Below are 18543 nucleotides of genomic sequence, written 5' to 3'. Positions count from 1 at the left end.
TGGAAGAGCCCTCACTCTCCTTCTCACACTTGTTGGATAAGAAATGTTCTTTATTTTATGAAATTAGAAAAATTAGGTACTCTCTTCACCGACCTAGCACTGTTTAGCACCCCTTCACAAACATGTCCAACCTCTTCAGCTTGACCCCGCTCCTCCTGATTGAGTCTCCAACCCCCAATGCCCAGCTTGGTACGGGAAACTAGTTCTAGTCAACACATTATAGACTTGTTTTTTCTGTATATAAGATTGCACTAGTGTTGTTGTATTTTATTTATTTATTTATTTATTTATTTATTTATTTATTTATTTATTTATTTATTTATTTATTTATTTATTTATTTATTTATTTATTTATTTATTTGTTTGTTTGTTTATTTGTTTATTTATTTATTTTATTTGTTTATTTTTTATTCATTTATTTATTTTTTTCATCTTATTATTATTTATATATTTTTATTATTATTTCTTGTTCAAAATGCTCTTCAGTGTATTTGCTTATTGTTACATGTTTATGTTTTTGTACATTTTTGTAATGTTTCACAATGTATAAATAAAACATTATATAGATAAAAAATTGGAGGCCTTAAAGAAAAAGCAAAATATTATGCATCACACACATTTTATTTATTTATTTATTTATTTATTTATTTATTTATTTGCCACTCTGAATTGATCCATATTGTCATGAGCAAATTTCTGACTTGGTTTCTTAGGCATTTTCAAATTTCTTTAGTTGTAAGAAAAAGGGATTATTCTGCAAAATATATTCATATATCGAGAAAAACAATTACTCTGCTAATCTGAATTAACACAGAACTGTTAAATTAATGTACAGCATTTATTTTATTGATTTTACTTTTTCAGCAGAAAAGTACATTGAAAAAAGTGTTGCATGCAAAACTGTTGCAAACAATTTATTTGTGTTGAATTTAAACAAACAAATTAAATTTAATCATGTTCAACTTAATTTGTTTGTTGAAATTCAGCCCAAATAAATTGTTTACAAACATTTAACGTAAAAAAAATGAGTAAATCCATGGAATCATCTTTGAATAATTTTTTTCAGTGTAGTTAACAGTTTTGTACATTTCCTATTGTAATTCTATCATAACTCAGTTTTTGTTTAGTGATATGCATTGCTAAGAGCTTATCTTGGACCAATTTAAATGTGATTTTCTCAGTGTTTTGATATTTTTTCTTTAAACCTCCAGATTCCAGATGATCAATTAGGTGTATTTCAGCCATATGTTATACTGTCTTAACAAAGCATGCATCAATGGAAAGTCATTTGCATGTGTTATTAAAATGGAATAGATAGTTCATAAAAACCTGAAAATTCTGTCATTGTTTACTCTTCTAAACATGCTACTTGACCTTCTGAAGGCATTTGACACTGTAGACCATCAAATTTTATTACATAAATTAAAAGCAATTGGGTTTGATAAAGCGTCCCTAAAGTTGATTCAGTCCTATCTGAATGATAGAAGCCAGAGAGTTGACAAAGGGTATATTATCTGCTCCCTTATCAATCAATTGATAAGGAGGGATATCAATCAATTGAAACATTTCCTCAAGGAAGTATTTTAGGTCCATTTATTTTTTTCTTTTATATATTAATGATTTTAAAATAGCGTGTTCAGAGGAACTTAGGAAGTTAGGATTAATGTTTGGACAATTGGGTCGAAAGATGTAAATTATTTGGGATGTTTAATAGATAATAAATCATCAGGAGATGTTATGGCAAGAGGTTTTTACGAATATATGTGGAAAAATTTGGTTCTTAGCAAGGCAATCTGATCTGCTTGATGTTTATTCTTTAAAATGATTGGCAGGAGCTTTAATTCAACCCCATTTTGATTATGCTACATCATTTTGGTATAGTAGCTGCTCACAGAATATGAAGGAAAAATTGCAAAATGCACAAAATAAATTAGTACGAATAATTAAAAAAATTCATCCTAGAGCACATTTGTTTTTTAAAGAATTGTGCATGTTAACTGTTAGTAAGGGAGTATGTTTTTTAAAACTATGAATGGTACATAAAATGTTTAATAATGTGGTTCCTAGTTAATTGGTGAATTATTTTCAAATGGCGAGGCAACAGCATTCAAACAGTACTAGGGGTTGGGATTTTAATATTTGTTTATATAAATTTGTAATATATAAAAAGTTGGCGGTTCATTCCACTGTGGCGACCCCAGATTAATTAAGGGATTAAGCCGAAAAGAAAATGAATGAATGTTAACCAGGTTTCGAATTTTTGCTGTAGCATTTTTGCAGTTTTCACCGTTGAAATCACGGTCATTTTTTTACAGTGTGTCTAATGAAAAATTGTACATCACTTACAAGCAATTATAAAATGCTTCAAATATATTCAGCGTTAAAACTGTTATTTGTAGCAACAGTAAATCCAATCTCTCTCCTCACATCCTCAATCACACAGTCTTTTTTTTTTCCCCTTCCATTCTCTTTCCCTCCATTCTCGCTGCATTTCTCACGTTGTCTACAATACCTTCCTTTCTTCACCCTTTGCTCTCAATCTCCGCTTGTTCCATCACCTCCATTTACCCAAAGCATGCCAGGTGTGATGACTTTCACACCGTGTTGAATAAAGACTCGTCTAAAAAAAAAAATCTCGTCTCATTACGCCAGCATTTGTCCCACAACCCGTGTCAGAGTCAAAATTCAAGCTGCTATTTAGCAATCAAACAACAAGGAGGACTGACTGCCTCCTGAAAGCGAATGAAAATATTTGTGTGAAGCGGCTCAGGCTGAGCGCTGCGCCTCAAGGGCACGGCGATTTATCTCAATCTGGCAACGAATCATTCTGCTGAAACTGTGCCACACGCCGGCCGACCTGAGAGAGGAGCTCGCATGTAAAATGCTCAGGACACCTTGCAAATTACAGCATTAGTCATAAAGGAGCAATCAACCGCCAATTGTGGAGGAACGAAATGTAATTCTTTTTTTTTTTGGCGACCACGAGGTTGAATATTAAACACCCAAAGGCCAGTTAATACCACGACAACTCAAGACGTCTGATGCATCATCCGTCTCGCTCCCCAGGTCACTCCAGTTACAGCCGGATCTAATTTCACCATCTGTGGAATCACCGCTATTTCTTGCAGATAGCTGATTAGCAGCCTGTGGAAATGATGCACGACGCTGAAGTCTGTCCTGTCACCAGTGACCTTTGAAGAACGCATTTTTTCCCACAGTTCTGAAGCCATTACGGTTGCGTTTCATAAGGTTATGGAACATTTAGGAATGTTACAAAATCATGATTTTTAAAACATTTAAAAGCCTGGTTGGCTTCAGATGTGAATTGTGCAGAATGGAGCGTTCCTCATCCTTACACATTGCATAAATACACACAATAAAAGGAAATCTGCATCAAAAACTGGTAGTGATTGTGCAAAAATAGTTATTAATATGGGATAAAATGCACATTCAGAAATAATCAGGCATTAAAGGGGAGCTATTATGCAAAAATTATGAGGGGTTTAAACATAGTTGTGTGGCAACCATGTACTACTAGACGAGTTACCATGTTTGTAAACATTTAGAATGCGCGCGCAGCGAGGTTGCAGAAAAAAAACAGGTGCGATAGCATTCACAGCGAGGAAATGACATCCGATGTGGTACAGAGTTTGTTGTTGTCTTAGAAATAAGTTATATTGATTATATATTATTTATATAATGCTCACTCAGTGATAAGCACAGTTATTCGGCAAAATTAACGTTAAAGTGAGCGGCGTTCGTCTGACAGGTCCATTTGCGATAGCACCCTCCCAATGAATATATAGCTGCCAACTGTGTGAGAGTCACACAATTGACTGTATTCTCATACAACACATCCATTTTCTCACGCTGAAAAATCATCTCCGAGAAATTTGTTTTTTTTTGTTATAATAAAGCCGTTCTTAAAGACATTTTTCGTTATATAAAGACGCTATTCATGTGCAACCGAACCAATACTGGTGAAAGCTATTGGATAAGACGAAACGGCCAAGCATCCAGTGGCCCGAAATATACAACAATCTCATTGAAACTCCGTGTTTTTACAAGAGACCTTAAAGGCCTACAAGTCTTTGGATGCTCTGTGTGGTCATGTGCAAGAAATAATGTTCCATGATTACCAGATTCAAAACTTGGTAGTGGTAAAAACCGAGGTTCTGCCTAGCCAAAGACAAGGAAAGAAGACAGAGCTATACAAGGCCTGGGTAATCATCAACAAGCAGAACAACTGCATTCTGACAGAGAACTGCACCTGTACGGCAGGGTATGTGAACTTACACTTTCACGTTTCATTCTCAGCATTCAGTGTTCGCAGTTTAATTAATCACATGTAACTGTTTTTGCTAAAATCATTGCTGCAATTAAAAACGAGTAATGTGTATGATTCAGCATAGCGAGAACTTACCCGATATGAAATAAGAACTGCAGAGTCCAGCATTTCTAATTAGGTCCTCACTTCATTCAGCTCCCTTTTAGCCAAAGATGTCTGCAGTTGGCATTAAAAGCAGTGTGGTGTACAGTAAAAGTTAAGTTTTCTATTTTTGGACGAATTTGGCATCCTACCGCACAACACGGCATATTGGCTATTGCAACCGGGAACCCGTGTAATGTCATGCTTGACGTAGGTTGGTAATTAGTCTATATAGCACTATGATTAAGGGTGTCACAATCCTCCAAATCTTCGATTCGATTACATTTTCCATTCTAAAGTCACTGTTCCATTTGAAAAAAAAAGAGAAATTTGAAAGCACAAGCAATGCCATTTTAAGACTTTTTTTATGCAATATAATAACATGTGACCTTTGTGCGCTGTGACGGTCATGAAGCTCTGTGTTGCTCTGGAGGTCCAGCAATCTGTAGTCAAGGCTACTAAATGAGCACTGCTAAGACCATCAATAACTTTCTCCTTCACATTATTGTACATGAAGGGCATCACCGTAGCTGTGAGATGCGTTCTACTTGGGATTTCGTAGCGCAGTTCTAGCATGCTAATTAAATGCCTAAAACCGGAGTTTTCTACCACTGAATAAGGTCGCATGTCCATGTCTATAAATACTCCTACCATGCTTGTAATTGCCTTTGCACATGTTGAGTTACTTGGAAGTTTTATTCCAAAGAGGGGAGAGTAGTTTGTGTTATACTTGTCGGTTTAACAGAGAAATCAATGTTTTTGTGGTGCCTGCGGAGATGCCCTGCCATGTAAGTTGTGCTGCCGGTGGAATATTGTGGTATACGTACATAGCAGAGCTTGCAAACTGTATTATTTATTTATTTTTTGTTGACAACACGAACGTTGTCAACATAACTCACTGGAAATCCAAAATACTTCCACACCGCCGACTTCTGTGAAGAGGAGGGGGTTCAAGTTCTATTGATGGGTGTCCTGTGTCTGCAGTTGCCATGCTATCTTTTGGTTGTTTGTTGTAGCTGTTAGGTTGACTCGCAGCACTTCGTGTTTTTTTAATTTTATTTTATTTTTTTCGCTTTGCAAGCCAAGCTGGGAGCGTAGCAGCATCGACGATTCCAATATTTTATTCGATAATCGACATGAGCATGAATTTCAATCGTTTTTGATTTAAAATCGAAATCGTGACATCCTTACCTATGATAAAAATCATCTTTTGTAAGCTGTTAGTACAGAACTGTGTGTAGGTATGTGTCCACAGTCATATTGGTGTGAAATAAGTGTCTTTTTTTAATGTATTTTTTTTAAATATCCTGATGTTAAAATAGGATCAAAATCCCTCCCATTTTGTGGCCCACCACAACGTGATGTAGGAGTGCCGTTTTCTCGCCCACCGAATTGATTGACCGCCACGTATTAACATGTCTCTGTGGTAACGTGTATAATCTTAACAGACAAGACATGCGCAAAGAAACCGTAATTAAAAGATCTGTTAAGCGCTCTGTGATCATCATCAAATGTGATCAAGAATGAGTTTTACAAGTTTAAAACGTTTTTAAAACAGTGCATGTTTGTAATAAAGACAGTAAAATCACTTATTCATCACCAATTATAAAAGATGATGCTTTAATCTCAGTTTGTGGACATCAAATCAGGTTTATTTTGTACATTAACATAACAGATGTCCATACAGTGGTGATTATTAACGTGTATCCTGTCACATTTAGTGATGGGCGATATACGAAATTTTCAGATTACCATGTCGTCCCCCTGTGAGATCGCTGATACTTGATACTATAGCTTGGGGCTGCAACAGTGTTATGTTTACTTATTCACTCATTATTTTAACCATTTCTAAATGTTTTTAATTTAATTAAAATCTAATCAAAAATAAAATCGAAATCGAAAATAAAAATCAAAACGAATTTATTCTTTTGGTGATTTTTTTTATTTTTTTTTATTATTATTATTTTTTTTAATAATTAATTAATTTATTTTTTACTTATTCTGCTTCATTTGCATTGTTTTATCTTGGAAAATAATAAAACCATTGCAAATCACCCCGCTCTTACAGCTAAATAGGCACTGAAACCGGAATTATATCAAACAAGACTCGATGCAACAGTGTGGTGCGGGACAGGATTTGACGGGTCCATTACATTTATCTGCAGGACTGCCGCAAAATGGATGTAATATAAATGTATGAAAGCAAATGAAATGATATTTATCTACTCACAGAAGAAATGAGGATGCATTGATGGAACACAGAGGACTCATCGGCCACTCATAACTGTTTCTATGTGGTGAAGGTTGTTTTTTTTTTTTTTTGTTCATTTGAGAAAAGTGCGACTTAAGGTCTGATCATTTTCATCGCAAAAGTAATAATCAACAAGGTTGCATTTGTATTTGCTAAAATCGAACACAATTTTGCACTTGGGATATGCATTTATTGTTTTCTGATAAGAGAACTAGTTTCATTTTAGACGTGGGATATTGCTGACGTATAGTCATGGTAAAGTGCTGGTTTTAATTTAATACAGGCTAGTTTAAATAAAATATATTTTAATAGCCTATATAAATAAATATAGGCCTGATATTTTTTAAATAAAGTAAATAGGCTTAATATTGTCTGAAATGCGCATGTCTGTGTTCATCATTCAATCGAATTAAACACAAATTAGACGCGTATAGATATATTGTGTGAATTTGAAAAAGCAATGCAAGCACCGAAAAAAAAAATAGACTTGGCCACCTTAAAACTTAATAGGTTATTAGTAACGGTTGCTGTCGTTGTTGTAATAGTGGTAGTAGTGATTGTAGTTGTTGAAGTAATAGTTGTAGTAGTAGCAGTAATAGTAGACGTCATTGATATAGTAGTATCAGAAGTAGCAGATGTTGTAGTAGTGGGAAATGTTGTTGTAGTAGTCATTGTAGTAGTATCAGTTGTAGTAGATGTCGTGGTAGTAGTAGTTGTAGTTTTTTTTTTCTCTCTATTTCATATATTTCTATTCTATTTGTTTCATTTAATGAAAATAGAAAATAGGAAAAAAAAAAAATATATATATATATATATATATATATTTTTTTTTTCCTATTTTCTATTTTCTTTTTATTTATTTATTTTTTTTTCCCATATGTATGTACTCAGACTATCCACCTAGTTTCCTTTACATGCATGCACACACATGCACACATTGTTGTTTTGTTCTCTTTGAATGTGATCCCATTTTGTGTACTACTTGCATATCCTAATAAAATAAATAAATAAATTGTAAAAAATTAAATAAAGAAGTCTCATATATATTACCACAACACATTTTATTCGGGAACATTTAAGCTGGTTTCAGTTCAATTCTTTCAGTTTTTGAAAAAGAGGTAAAATAGGTGCCCTTTAACTTCATTTTTTTTGTAATCACACTTCATTAAAACTAACACTGCATCATCAGAGGGTGAAAGCCCCCGCCCAATAGTGATGATATCATCCTCATTAGCATAAACATCCCTAAGTGAGAAGCAGTCGTCCACCATTAGAGTTTTCATCTGCTGAAGATTAAGGATGCAACAATAAACCGGTTTCACTATTAACTGCCCTTTAGTTCGTCACAGTTAAATTAATCGTAAAGTCTTCTCAACAAAACAGCTGCAACTAAGCAAAGTTATGCTAACTGTGCGCTAGTTTAACGTTAAAGAATCCCGTGAGCGCATTGCATGTCACGTGACAAGAACTGACCGATCAGCTTCACACTTTGCATGAAATATACACATTTCTACTCCAACTAAAAAAATTAATACAAAATAAAAATACCAAACAATTTTGTAATATTGTTGATCAAAAGTGCCTTTCAGACAGAAAGGCAGCCTTTGACTACATTTGCTCTCTTTAAAAGGGAAATACTTAATGTGTAGCTAGATTTATATGAGACAAAATACAATTTTTATGTATTTTTATTTATTTATTTACTTATTTATTATTGTCATTTTCAGTATAAAATTTATACCTATGTTTAAAAGCCAAAACCTTTTTTTTTTATTTATTTTTAGGTCCAAAGAAAAATGGACTATTGTTTGTTTTTATGATTATTTTGTGCTGTATTATTTGGTTATTGAACAGCAATACTTAGCACATGATTTTCTTAACTAGTAGTGTTTTGAAAATGAAAGAATGCATAATAATAGTCATAACCATGATTATTCCTCCGACTATAATTGTACAACAAACATCCATAATCGTTGCGTCTCTACTGAAGATAATGTCAGTGACTAAGCAGATTATAAATGTGGAGTTTTAGGATGCACAAATGAACACCAGATCAGTTTTTCACTGAAATCATGTTCATCTTGTTTTTGAATCTGCCACTATGCTGACACACAGGCATTTGTAGCTCCGCCCTCTTTTGAAAAGAGCACAATCTCATTTGCATTTAAAGTGACAGTCACCAAAATGGCACAATTAGGATCAAAACCCAAAAGAGGCAGTTTTAATTAGTTTTAAAACCTTATTTGTGTTGTATTTTGAGCTGAAACGTCACATACACACTCTAGAGACATCAGTGACTTATTTTACATCTTGTAAAAAGTGGCATAATAGGTGACCTTTAAAACATGCACAAAGTACTCAATGTGCATGAACTGATTGACCGCAAATGTGAATATTTTCGAAGGTGCGCTCTTCACCCCTGTGCACCACAGACAAATCGTGCATGAAAACATACATCATGCACTTAGTAATTGAGATTTTAAATATGCATGAAAATCTGTATTGATTGGCAGTAAATGTTATTAATCATGGTAATGTACTGCCATGACCTTTATACACTTAAGACAAAAATCATGCATGAACACATGCATTCCACACTAGATGATCAAGATTTTAAGAATATGAAAACTGTTCTAATTGTCCACACATGTAAATATTGTAGATGATGCACTCAAACCAAGCATGAAAACATGCATCAAGTACTTGGTAATTGAGATTTTAAATATGCATGAAAAATCCGTACTGATTGGCAACAAGTGTTATTAATCATGGTAATGTACTCCTGACCTTTATGCACTTTAGAAAAAAGTCATATATTGAAACATGCATCCTGCTCTAGACGAAATTAAACACTGTTCTGATGTAAATATTGAGGATAGTGCACTACTTTGGCCTCTGTGCACTTCAGAATAAAACATTTATGACGTACTAAATGATGTGCATGAACTGACAGTCACTGTGAAATCTCGAATTGCAGACAGCTGGATCTAGGCTTGTGCCGGTATTCGGTAATGCGATAAATCACGGTAATGAATATGCATGATATTGTTATCGCGGGCACTTCAAAATACCGTGAAAAATAATAGATCCGAATTTATATTCTTAGAACGCGCCTTAGCTTATTTTCCATCAACCGCTTGAAGAAACACTGCGTATATGCTGCGCAGAACTGATGCGCACTCTGATGTAAACAATCCCCACATGTAGAAGCACTGTGTGCCGCCGCTGCCACCGCACTATAATCCTCACACGAAGAAGAAGCATGGCGGAAAGAGGAACGCTGCCGACAATTTATCCCCCTTCAAAAAGGGTAAAGTCAGAGGTTTGGAAATATTTTGGGTTCCAAAAAAATGCAGAGGGATTGCTTTCCCTTTGCACATTCACTTTGATATAATTGCTCAAGTTTACTTTTATATTGTGTATTGTTTTATTTATATTTATTTGTATTTAAATGTTTGAAGTACTTTTAGTTAATTAAAAAGTTATTAAAGTTACTAAGTTGACGAAACTGAAGTTTTTTGTGTTTTTTTACCTGTTTCTCTAGTAAAATTACAATATCGTGATAATACCGTATACCGTGATAAAAGCTCAATCAATTAATCGCAGCATGAAAATGTGATACCGGCACATGCCTAGCTGGATCTCACTCAGGCCTGTCTATGCTAATGAGTGAGAGGTCATTACTGATGGGTGGAGCTTTCCCCTCTGATGACATGTACAAAGGGAGAATGTCAATCGTTCTGTAGTTTCTGCAGACTGCTTTTATCAAGTGTGATTATAAAACATAGAATTCAATCATTTTTATCATTAGAGGCTGGTTATATTCACAGACTGTTGCCACACAACTGTTTAAACATTTATAAAATGATTTTTTTTAATAATAGATCCCCTGTAATACATAAATAATCCAAATTATAGCACTACATTCACCATGCAGACAAAATCTTCCATGTAAGCATGTATTCTGCACTAGATGATCAATATTTTATAAGAATATGCATGCAAATTCTGCAATAATTGATTGAAAATATCACTGAAAAAACTATTCAAAGATGATTTCCTTGCATTTACAAAATGTTTTTAATTAAGTTTTTAATTAAATTAAATGGTTGTAAACAATTTATTTGGGCTGAATTTAAACATACAAATTAAATTGAACATTACTCAATGTAATTTGTTTGTTTAAATTCAACACATAGAAATTGTTTGCAGACATAATTTTTTCTCAGCGTAGCAATCTCTCACCCCACACTGAAAAAAATTATTCAAAGATGATTCCTTGGATTTACTCCATTTTTCTTTACGTTGAGTGCTTGTAAACTATTTATTTGGGCTGAATTTAAACAAACAAATTAAGTTGAACATTATTAAAAGTAATTTGTTTGTTTAAACTCAGCACAAATAAATTGTTTGCAACAGTTTTGCATGCAACACTTTTTTCAGTGCACATACTTCAGACAACAATCATGCATGAAAACATACATAAACTGAGAGTTCATGAACTTGAAATTTGACTATCAATGTTAATATTACCCGTTACCCGTGACCTCTATGCAAATATTTGTATATCGATTGTTTAAAATAGGAATATAGCGAATGATGCACTACTTTCACCTCAGTGCACTTCAGACAAAATCTAGCATGAAAGCATTCGTCATAAGAAATCATGATTTGAAGAAGATGAATACAAATTCTGTATTAATTGATTGCGAACATGACCAATGGAAACAATCTCAGACCATCACACAAAATCATGCATAAAACAAGCATCATGCTAACTTGATTCAATAAATTAGTTATTTTGCTACAAATTTTCATATTGGAACAGATTGACCCCTGTGCACTTCAGATAAGACCATGCATTAAAACACAATCAAGATTTTAAGAATATTAATGCAAATATTTGTGTATTGATTGACCACAAATCTGTGAATATCGGGAATGATCACCTCAGTTGCACTTCAGACAAAATCAAGCATTAAAAGCATGCATTGTGCAACTAAGATATCAAGATTTGAATACAAATTCAAAATATGTACTCATTTAATGCAGATATGAGAAATGGGAACAATCTCACCCCATGCAATTGAGAAAATGCATAACATGGACCATGTGCTAAATTGAGAATTGAAGAATCTGCTTGATACACCTATACTGATCAACTGTAAATGTGAACGTTGGAAGTAATGCACTTCTGTGACCCCTGTGCACTTGGAGAGACCATGCATCAAAACAGAAACTAGATTTTAAGAATATTCATGCAAATATTTGTGTGTTGATTGTCCACAAGCGTGAATATTGGGAATGATGCGCTATTTTCACCTCAGATTTTGTCTGAAGTGCATCAAGAAATCAAGATTTGGAGAATACCAATCCACATTCTGTGCTGATTGATTGCTAATGTGACAAATAAACAATCTCAAACCCATGCACTTCTCACTAAATCATACGTAAAACATGCGTCATGCCATCTTGAGATTTAAATAATTAGATATCTGGCTAAAAATGTTCATATTGGAACAGATGCACACGTTTGACCCCTGTGCACTTCAGATAAAACCATACATGAATTTAAAACAGAATCAAAATTAAGAACATTCATGCAAATATTTGTGGATTGATTATCCAAAAATGTTAATATTATGCTACTTTCATCTTCAGACAAAATCATGCATGAAAGCATGCATAATAAAATCAAGATTTGAAGAATCCAAATCCCAAATTCTGCACTGATCTAGTGCAAATATGACAAATAGAAACCATCTCGCCTCACTCAATTGAGAAGGCATAAAAACATTGGTGGTGCTAAATTGAGAATTGAAGAATCTGCATGATAAACCTGAACTGACCAACTATAAGACCCCTGTGCACTTCAAAGAAACCCATGCATTAAAACACAATCAGGAATTTAAAGAATATTAATGCAAATATAGTATATAGAGAGTCCACAAATATGTGAATGATGCGCTACTTTTACCTCAGTTGCATGCTTTCATGCTAGATCTTGTCTGATGTGCCTCAAGAAATTGAGATTTTATGAATACGAATACAAATTATGTACGGATTGATTGCAAATATGACAAATGGAAACAATCTCAGCCTATGCACTTCACACAAAATCATGTGTAAAAACATGCATCATGCTAATTTGAGATTTAATAAATTAGTTATTTGGCTCAAAATGTTCATATTGGAACAGATGCACACATTTGACTCATGTGCACTTTAGAGAAAACCATGCATTAAAACAAAATCAAGATTTTAAAAACATTAATGCAAATATTTGTGTATTGATTATCCAAAAATGTTAATATTATGCTACTTTCATCTTCAGACAAAATCATGCATGAAAGAATGCATAATAAAATCAAGATTTGAAGCATCCAAATCCCAAATTCTGCACTGATCTAGTGCAAATATGAAAAATAGAAACCATCTCGCCTCACTCAATTGAGAAGGCATAAAAACATGGGTGGTGCTAAATTGAGAATTGAAGAATCTGCATGATAAACCTGAACTGACCAACTATAAGACCCCTGTGCACTTCAAAGAAAACCATGCATTAAAACACAATCAGGAATTTAAAGAATATTAATGCAAATATAGTATATAGAGAGTCCACAAATATGAAAGTTGTGAATGATGCGCTACTTTCACCTCACTTGCATGCTTTCATGCTAGATCTTGTCTGATGTTCATCAAGAAATCAATATTTGATGAATATGAATACAAATTTTGCACTGATCGATTGCTAATATAACAAATGGAAACAATCTCAGCTCATGCACTTAATGTAAAATCATGCATAAAACATGCGTCATGGTAATTTGAGATTTAATAAATTAGTTATTTGGCTAAAAATGTTGATATTGGAACAGATGCACACATTTGACCTCTGTGCACTTCAGATAAGACCATGCATTGAAACAGAATCAAGACTTCAAGAATATTAATGGAAATATTTGTGTATTGATTGACCACAAATCTGTGAATGTTGGGAATGGTTTTCACCTCAGTTGCATGCTTTTATGCTAAATTTTGTCTAAAGTGCATCTAGAAATCAAGATTTAAAGAATATGAATACAAATTTTGCACTGATCGATTGTTAATATGACAAATGAAAACAATCTCACTCCATGCACTTCATGCAAAATCATGCATAAAACATGCATCATGCTAACTCTAGATTCAATAAATTAGTTATTTGGATAAAAATGTTCATGTTGGAACAGATGCACACGTTTGACCTCTGTGCACTTCAGATAAAACCATGCATTAAAACAAAATCAAGATTTGAAGAACATTCATGTAAATATGTGTATTGATTGTCCACAAATGTGAATATTGACCTATTTTCTGCTCTGCACCCTTCAGACAAAATCATGCATGAAAGCATGCAACTAAAAAAATCAAGATTTGAAGTAGAGCTGCACAATCAAAAAAAGATCTCAATTCGACCCCCTAGACCAGGCATGGGCAAACTCGATCCTCGAGGGCCGGTGTCCCTGCAGAGTTTTGCTCCAACACTAATCAAACACACCTGAACACCCTAATTAGTGTCTTCAAGATCACTAGAAAGCTACAAGCAGGTGTGTTTGATTAATGTTGGAGCAAAACTATGCAGGGACACCGGGCCTCCAGGATCGAGTTTGCCCATCCCTGCTCTAGACGATCTTAATCCAGCATTTCTACGATTTTGCCAATCATATTTTCAAGTTCAGGAGAGAAGCAAAGGCACCTGCACGAGTCTTTTCATTGTTTCACACACATTGCTCAGCGACATGGACACCTCCAAATGATGTTGAAAGAGTCACATACTGTATTTATAAGGTATAATTCACCTAAAAATGTCAGTTTTGTCTTCATACAATGCTGTGTTCGCGGCCGGGAAATCACAAGTGATGTGAGCTGCTGACCGTGACCTGTTATCACAGAGAGGGCGGGCGCACACCCTGCTTAATGATAGGCGCATGCGTCTACTTTAGTGAACAGAACCTGCATAGGCTGTGAGGTAATAAAGTTGTAAATAATATTCAGTTTGTGGCACAGAGTGATCGTTTGAGAGACGCGAGCGAAGTATGAACAGCACTTAGCAGTGAAAATGAAACCGAAAGCATGTACATAATTTAAATTATCAGATCGCATTTTAGAGTTATGATTACGACAAGCATTTGATATGTTTCTCTTTCATAGCGAACACACAGTTGTGCATGAAAATAAATGTTAACAGTGTCAGTATAACTACTCTAGCCTGTATGACGTTGAGTTTACCAGTAAATTAAATGGTCTAATAATGTTGTCAATGACAGATTGCAAGCATATATCTCAAACATAATTCAACATCAGAATTATTATGAGTAAAATAGAATTATTTATAGAAACCAGTAGACCTACACATAATATTATTATTGTTGTTTTACCATATGTTTGAGAAAAAAAAACAATAATAACTGCAGACTCATATTAACCTTTATTTTACATCTACAGAATCGTGAGAAAATCCTGATCTTTATTTTAAGCAAAAAACATCGCGATTCTCATTTTACATTTACATTTAGTCATATAGCAGACGCTTTTATCCAAAGCGACTTACAAATGAGGACAAGGAAGCAATTTAAACAACTATAAGAGCAGCAGTGAGTAAGTGCTATAGACAAGTTTCAGGTGTGTAAAGTCTAAGAAGCAAAGCATTAGATGTTTTTTTTTTTTGAGAGAGAGAGAGAGAGTACAGTTAGTGGTATAGCCAGAGAGGCAGTTAAGATTAGGAAGAAGCCAGAATTATTTATTTTCCTATTTTAGCCAGAATTGTGCAGCTGTAATTTGAAGAATGCAAATCCAAATTCTGTCCTGATCTAGAACAAATATAAAAAACGGGAACAATCTCACTTCATGGATTAGAGAGAATACAAAAAAAGCATGCATCGTGCTAAATTGAGAGCTCAGATATCTGCTTGATAAACCTGCACTGATCGGCTGTGAATGTGAATGTTGGAAGCAGTGCACTGCTGTGACCTCTGCACTTCAGAGAAACCCATGCATTAAAACACTCAAGATTTTAAGAATATTAACCCTAATATAGTGTATTGCTTGTCCTTACATGTAAACATTAGGAATGATGCGCTACTTTCACCCAAGTTGCATGCTTTGATTCCAAATTTTGTCTGAAGCGCATCAAGAAATCAAGATTTGAGGAACACCAATCCATATTCTGCACTGATCGATTGCAAATAGCACAAATGAACACACTCACCCCATACACTTCACTCAAATGACATAAAAACATGCATTGTGCTAACATGTCAATAAATAAGTTATTTGGATAAAAAAATGTTCATATTGGAACAGATGCACATGTTTGACCCCTGTGCACTTCAGAGAAAACCATACCCAAAACACAATGAAGATTTTGAGAACATTCATGCAAATATTTGTGTATTGACTGTCTACAAATGTGAATATTGTGATTCATGCGCTACATTCACCTCTGGACACTTCAGACAAAATCTAGCATGAAAGCTTTAAGATTTGAAGAATGCAAATACAAATTCTGCACTGATCGATTGCAAATATGACCAATGGAAACAATCTCAGCCCATGCACTTCACATAAAATAATGCATAAAAACAAGCTAAACTGAGAATTTCCTGATTAAACCTGAACTGATCGGCTGTGAATGTGAATGTTGGAAGCAGTGCACTGCTGTGACCTCTGCACTTCAGAGAAACCCATGCATTAAAACACTATCAAGATTTTAAGAATATTTGCCATAATATAGTGTATTGCTTGTCCTTACACGTAAACATTCAATTCACCTTTATTTGTATAGCGCTTATACAATGGGAATGATGCGCTACTTTCACGCAAGTTGCATGCTTTCATGCCAAATTTCGACTGAAGCGCATCAAGAAATCAAGATTTGAAGAATACCAATCCATATTCTGCACTGATCGATTGCAAATAGCACAAATGAACACACTCAACCCATTGCACTTCACTCAAATGACATAAAAACATGCATCGTGCTAACATGTCAATAAATAAATTAGTTATTTGGCTAAAAAGATGTTCATATTGGAACAGATGCAGACATTTGACCCCTGTGCACTTCAGAGAAAACCATACATAAAACACAATCAAGATTTGGAGAACATTCATGCAAATATTTGTGTATTGATTGTCTACAAATGTGAATATTGTGATTTCATGCGCTGCATTCACCTCTGGACACTTCAGACAAAATCTAGCATGAAAGCTTTAAGATTTGAAGAATGCAAATACAAATTCTGCACTGATCGATTGCAAATATGATCAATGGAAACAATCTCAGCCCATGCACTTCACATAAAATAATGCATAAAAACAAGCTAAACTGAGAATTTCTTGATTAAACCTGCACAGATCGGCTGTAAATGTGAATGTTGGAGGCAGTTCACTTGTTTGACCCCTGTGCACTTCTGTTGAAACATAAAAGAGCAAGCATTGTGCACTGTTAACATGAAAACAACATGTTTCTTACCAGGAAGGCCGAGGCAGAGTAAGGAACTGTAGTAGATGACTGGAAACTGTCCGAGAGGGCAACCGCGAGGGCTCCAGGAGCTGGAGTTGGTGGTCAGCACGGTGAAGATGTGGCTGTGCTCCATGACTGAACCACAGCCGGACTGCAGGACACGCAGAAGGAGAGCCGACTGACACGTGTGAGAGCTAGAGAATGACTATGAGTGTGTGTGTGTGGCAGACACAGACGATGAGAGGCGATGAAGCTGGCGGTGTGATGGGAAGAAAGGCAGAGAGATGTGTGTGTGTGTGTGTGAGGAAAGGTGGCGGAGAAAAAGAGAGAGGGAGAGAGAGAGAGAGAGAGGGATGTTGCGAGCTGTCGGGAAGGAAATCTGGGGAGCCATGAACGCAAAAAGGGTGAAAATAAGTGCTGAAGGAGGGGAGGAGGCGCGAAGGAGAGGAACGTTGGAGGAGCGGGAGGCGTTAAGTGAGCAGGAGAGGATTGCTGTTGACACCACTGAGAGATGATTCCTGTGGTCGCACACTCACGGCTCAAGGGCGACCCAGAGGTAAATAAGAGCCCAAGCATGACTCGACTCGTTTGCGCCAGTCACACGTACAGTACGTCCACCATGCACATGCTAAGACGGAACTGTCGAGCGCTTGAAAGTTGAAGTGGGGAAACGAACGAATGATGTTTATTTAATTAGTAAAATCATTACATTTAGCAGTGGCGCAGTAGGTAGTGCTGTCGCCTCACAGCAAGAAGGTCGCTGGTTCGAGCCTCGGCTGAGTCAGTAGGCGTTTCTGTGTGGAGTTTGCATGTTCTCCCTGCGTTCGTGTGGGTTTCCTCCTGGTGCTCCGGTTTCCCCCACAGTCCAAAGACATGGGGTACAGGTGAATTGGGAAGGCTAAATTGTATGAGTGTGAGTTAGTGTGTATGGGTTGCAGCTGGAAGGGCATCCACTGCGTAAAACATGTGCTGGATAAGTTGGCGGTTCATTCCGCTGTGGCGACCCAAGATTAATAAAGGGACTAAGCCAAAAAGAAAATTAATGAATGATTACATTTAGCTATTAATACAAACAAAAAGTGCTAAATACTTCAAAGAACCAAAATTTTATTTTATATTTTCTTTTATATTTTAAAGCAGGGGTCACCAAACTTGTTCCTGGAGGGCCGGTGCCCTACAGATTTTAGCTCCAACTCTAATCAAACACACCTGAACAAGCTAATCAAGGTCTTACTAGGTGTACTTGAAACATCCAGGCAGGTGTGTCAAGGCAAGTTGGAGCTAAACTCTGCAGGGACACCGGCCCTCCAGGACCGAGATTGGTGACCCCTGTTTTAAAGAGTGTACCTACAGGTG

The 18543-nt window shown here is 35.4% G+C and overlaps 1 protein-coding gene across 1 annotated transcript in view; it reads right to left on the bottom strand.

Moving 5' to 3' along the window:
- gpr139 (G protein-coupled receptor 139) overlaps nt 1-17365 on the bottom strand; it is a 38233-nt gene extending 20868 nt beyond the window's left edge. The window contains exon 1 of the mRNA XM_056450060.1: nt 17197-17365. Coding sequence (XP_056306035.1) covers nt 17197-17320 — 124 coding nt within the window. The 5' untranslated portion in view covers nt 17321-17365. The remainder of the gene's footprint in view (nt 1-17196) is intronic.
- Between the last annotated feature and the right edge of the window lie 1178 nt (nt 17366-18543).

Source organism: Danio aesculapii, chromosome 3, assembly GCF_903798145.1.
Source record: "Danio aesculapii chromosome 3, fDanAes4.1, whole genome shotgun sequence".
Lineage (NCBI taxonomy): Eukaryota > Metazoa > Chordata > Actinopteri > Cypriniformes > Danionidae > Danio > Danio aesculapii.
Note: the sequence above shows the minus strand (reverse complement) of the source record. Positions and strands in the feature narration are given on the sequence as shown.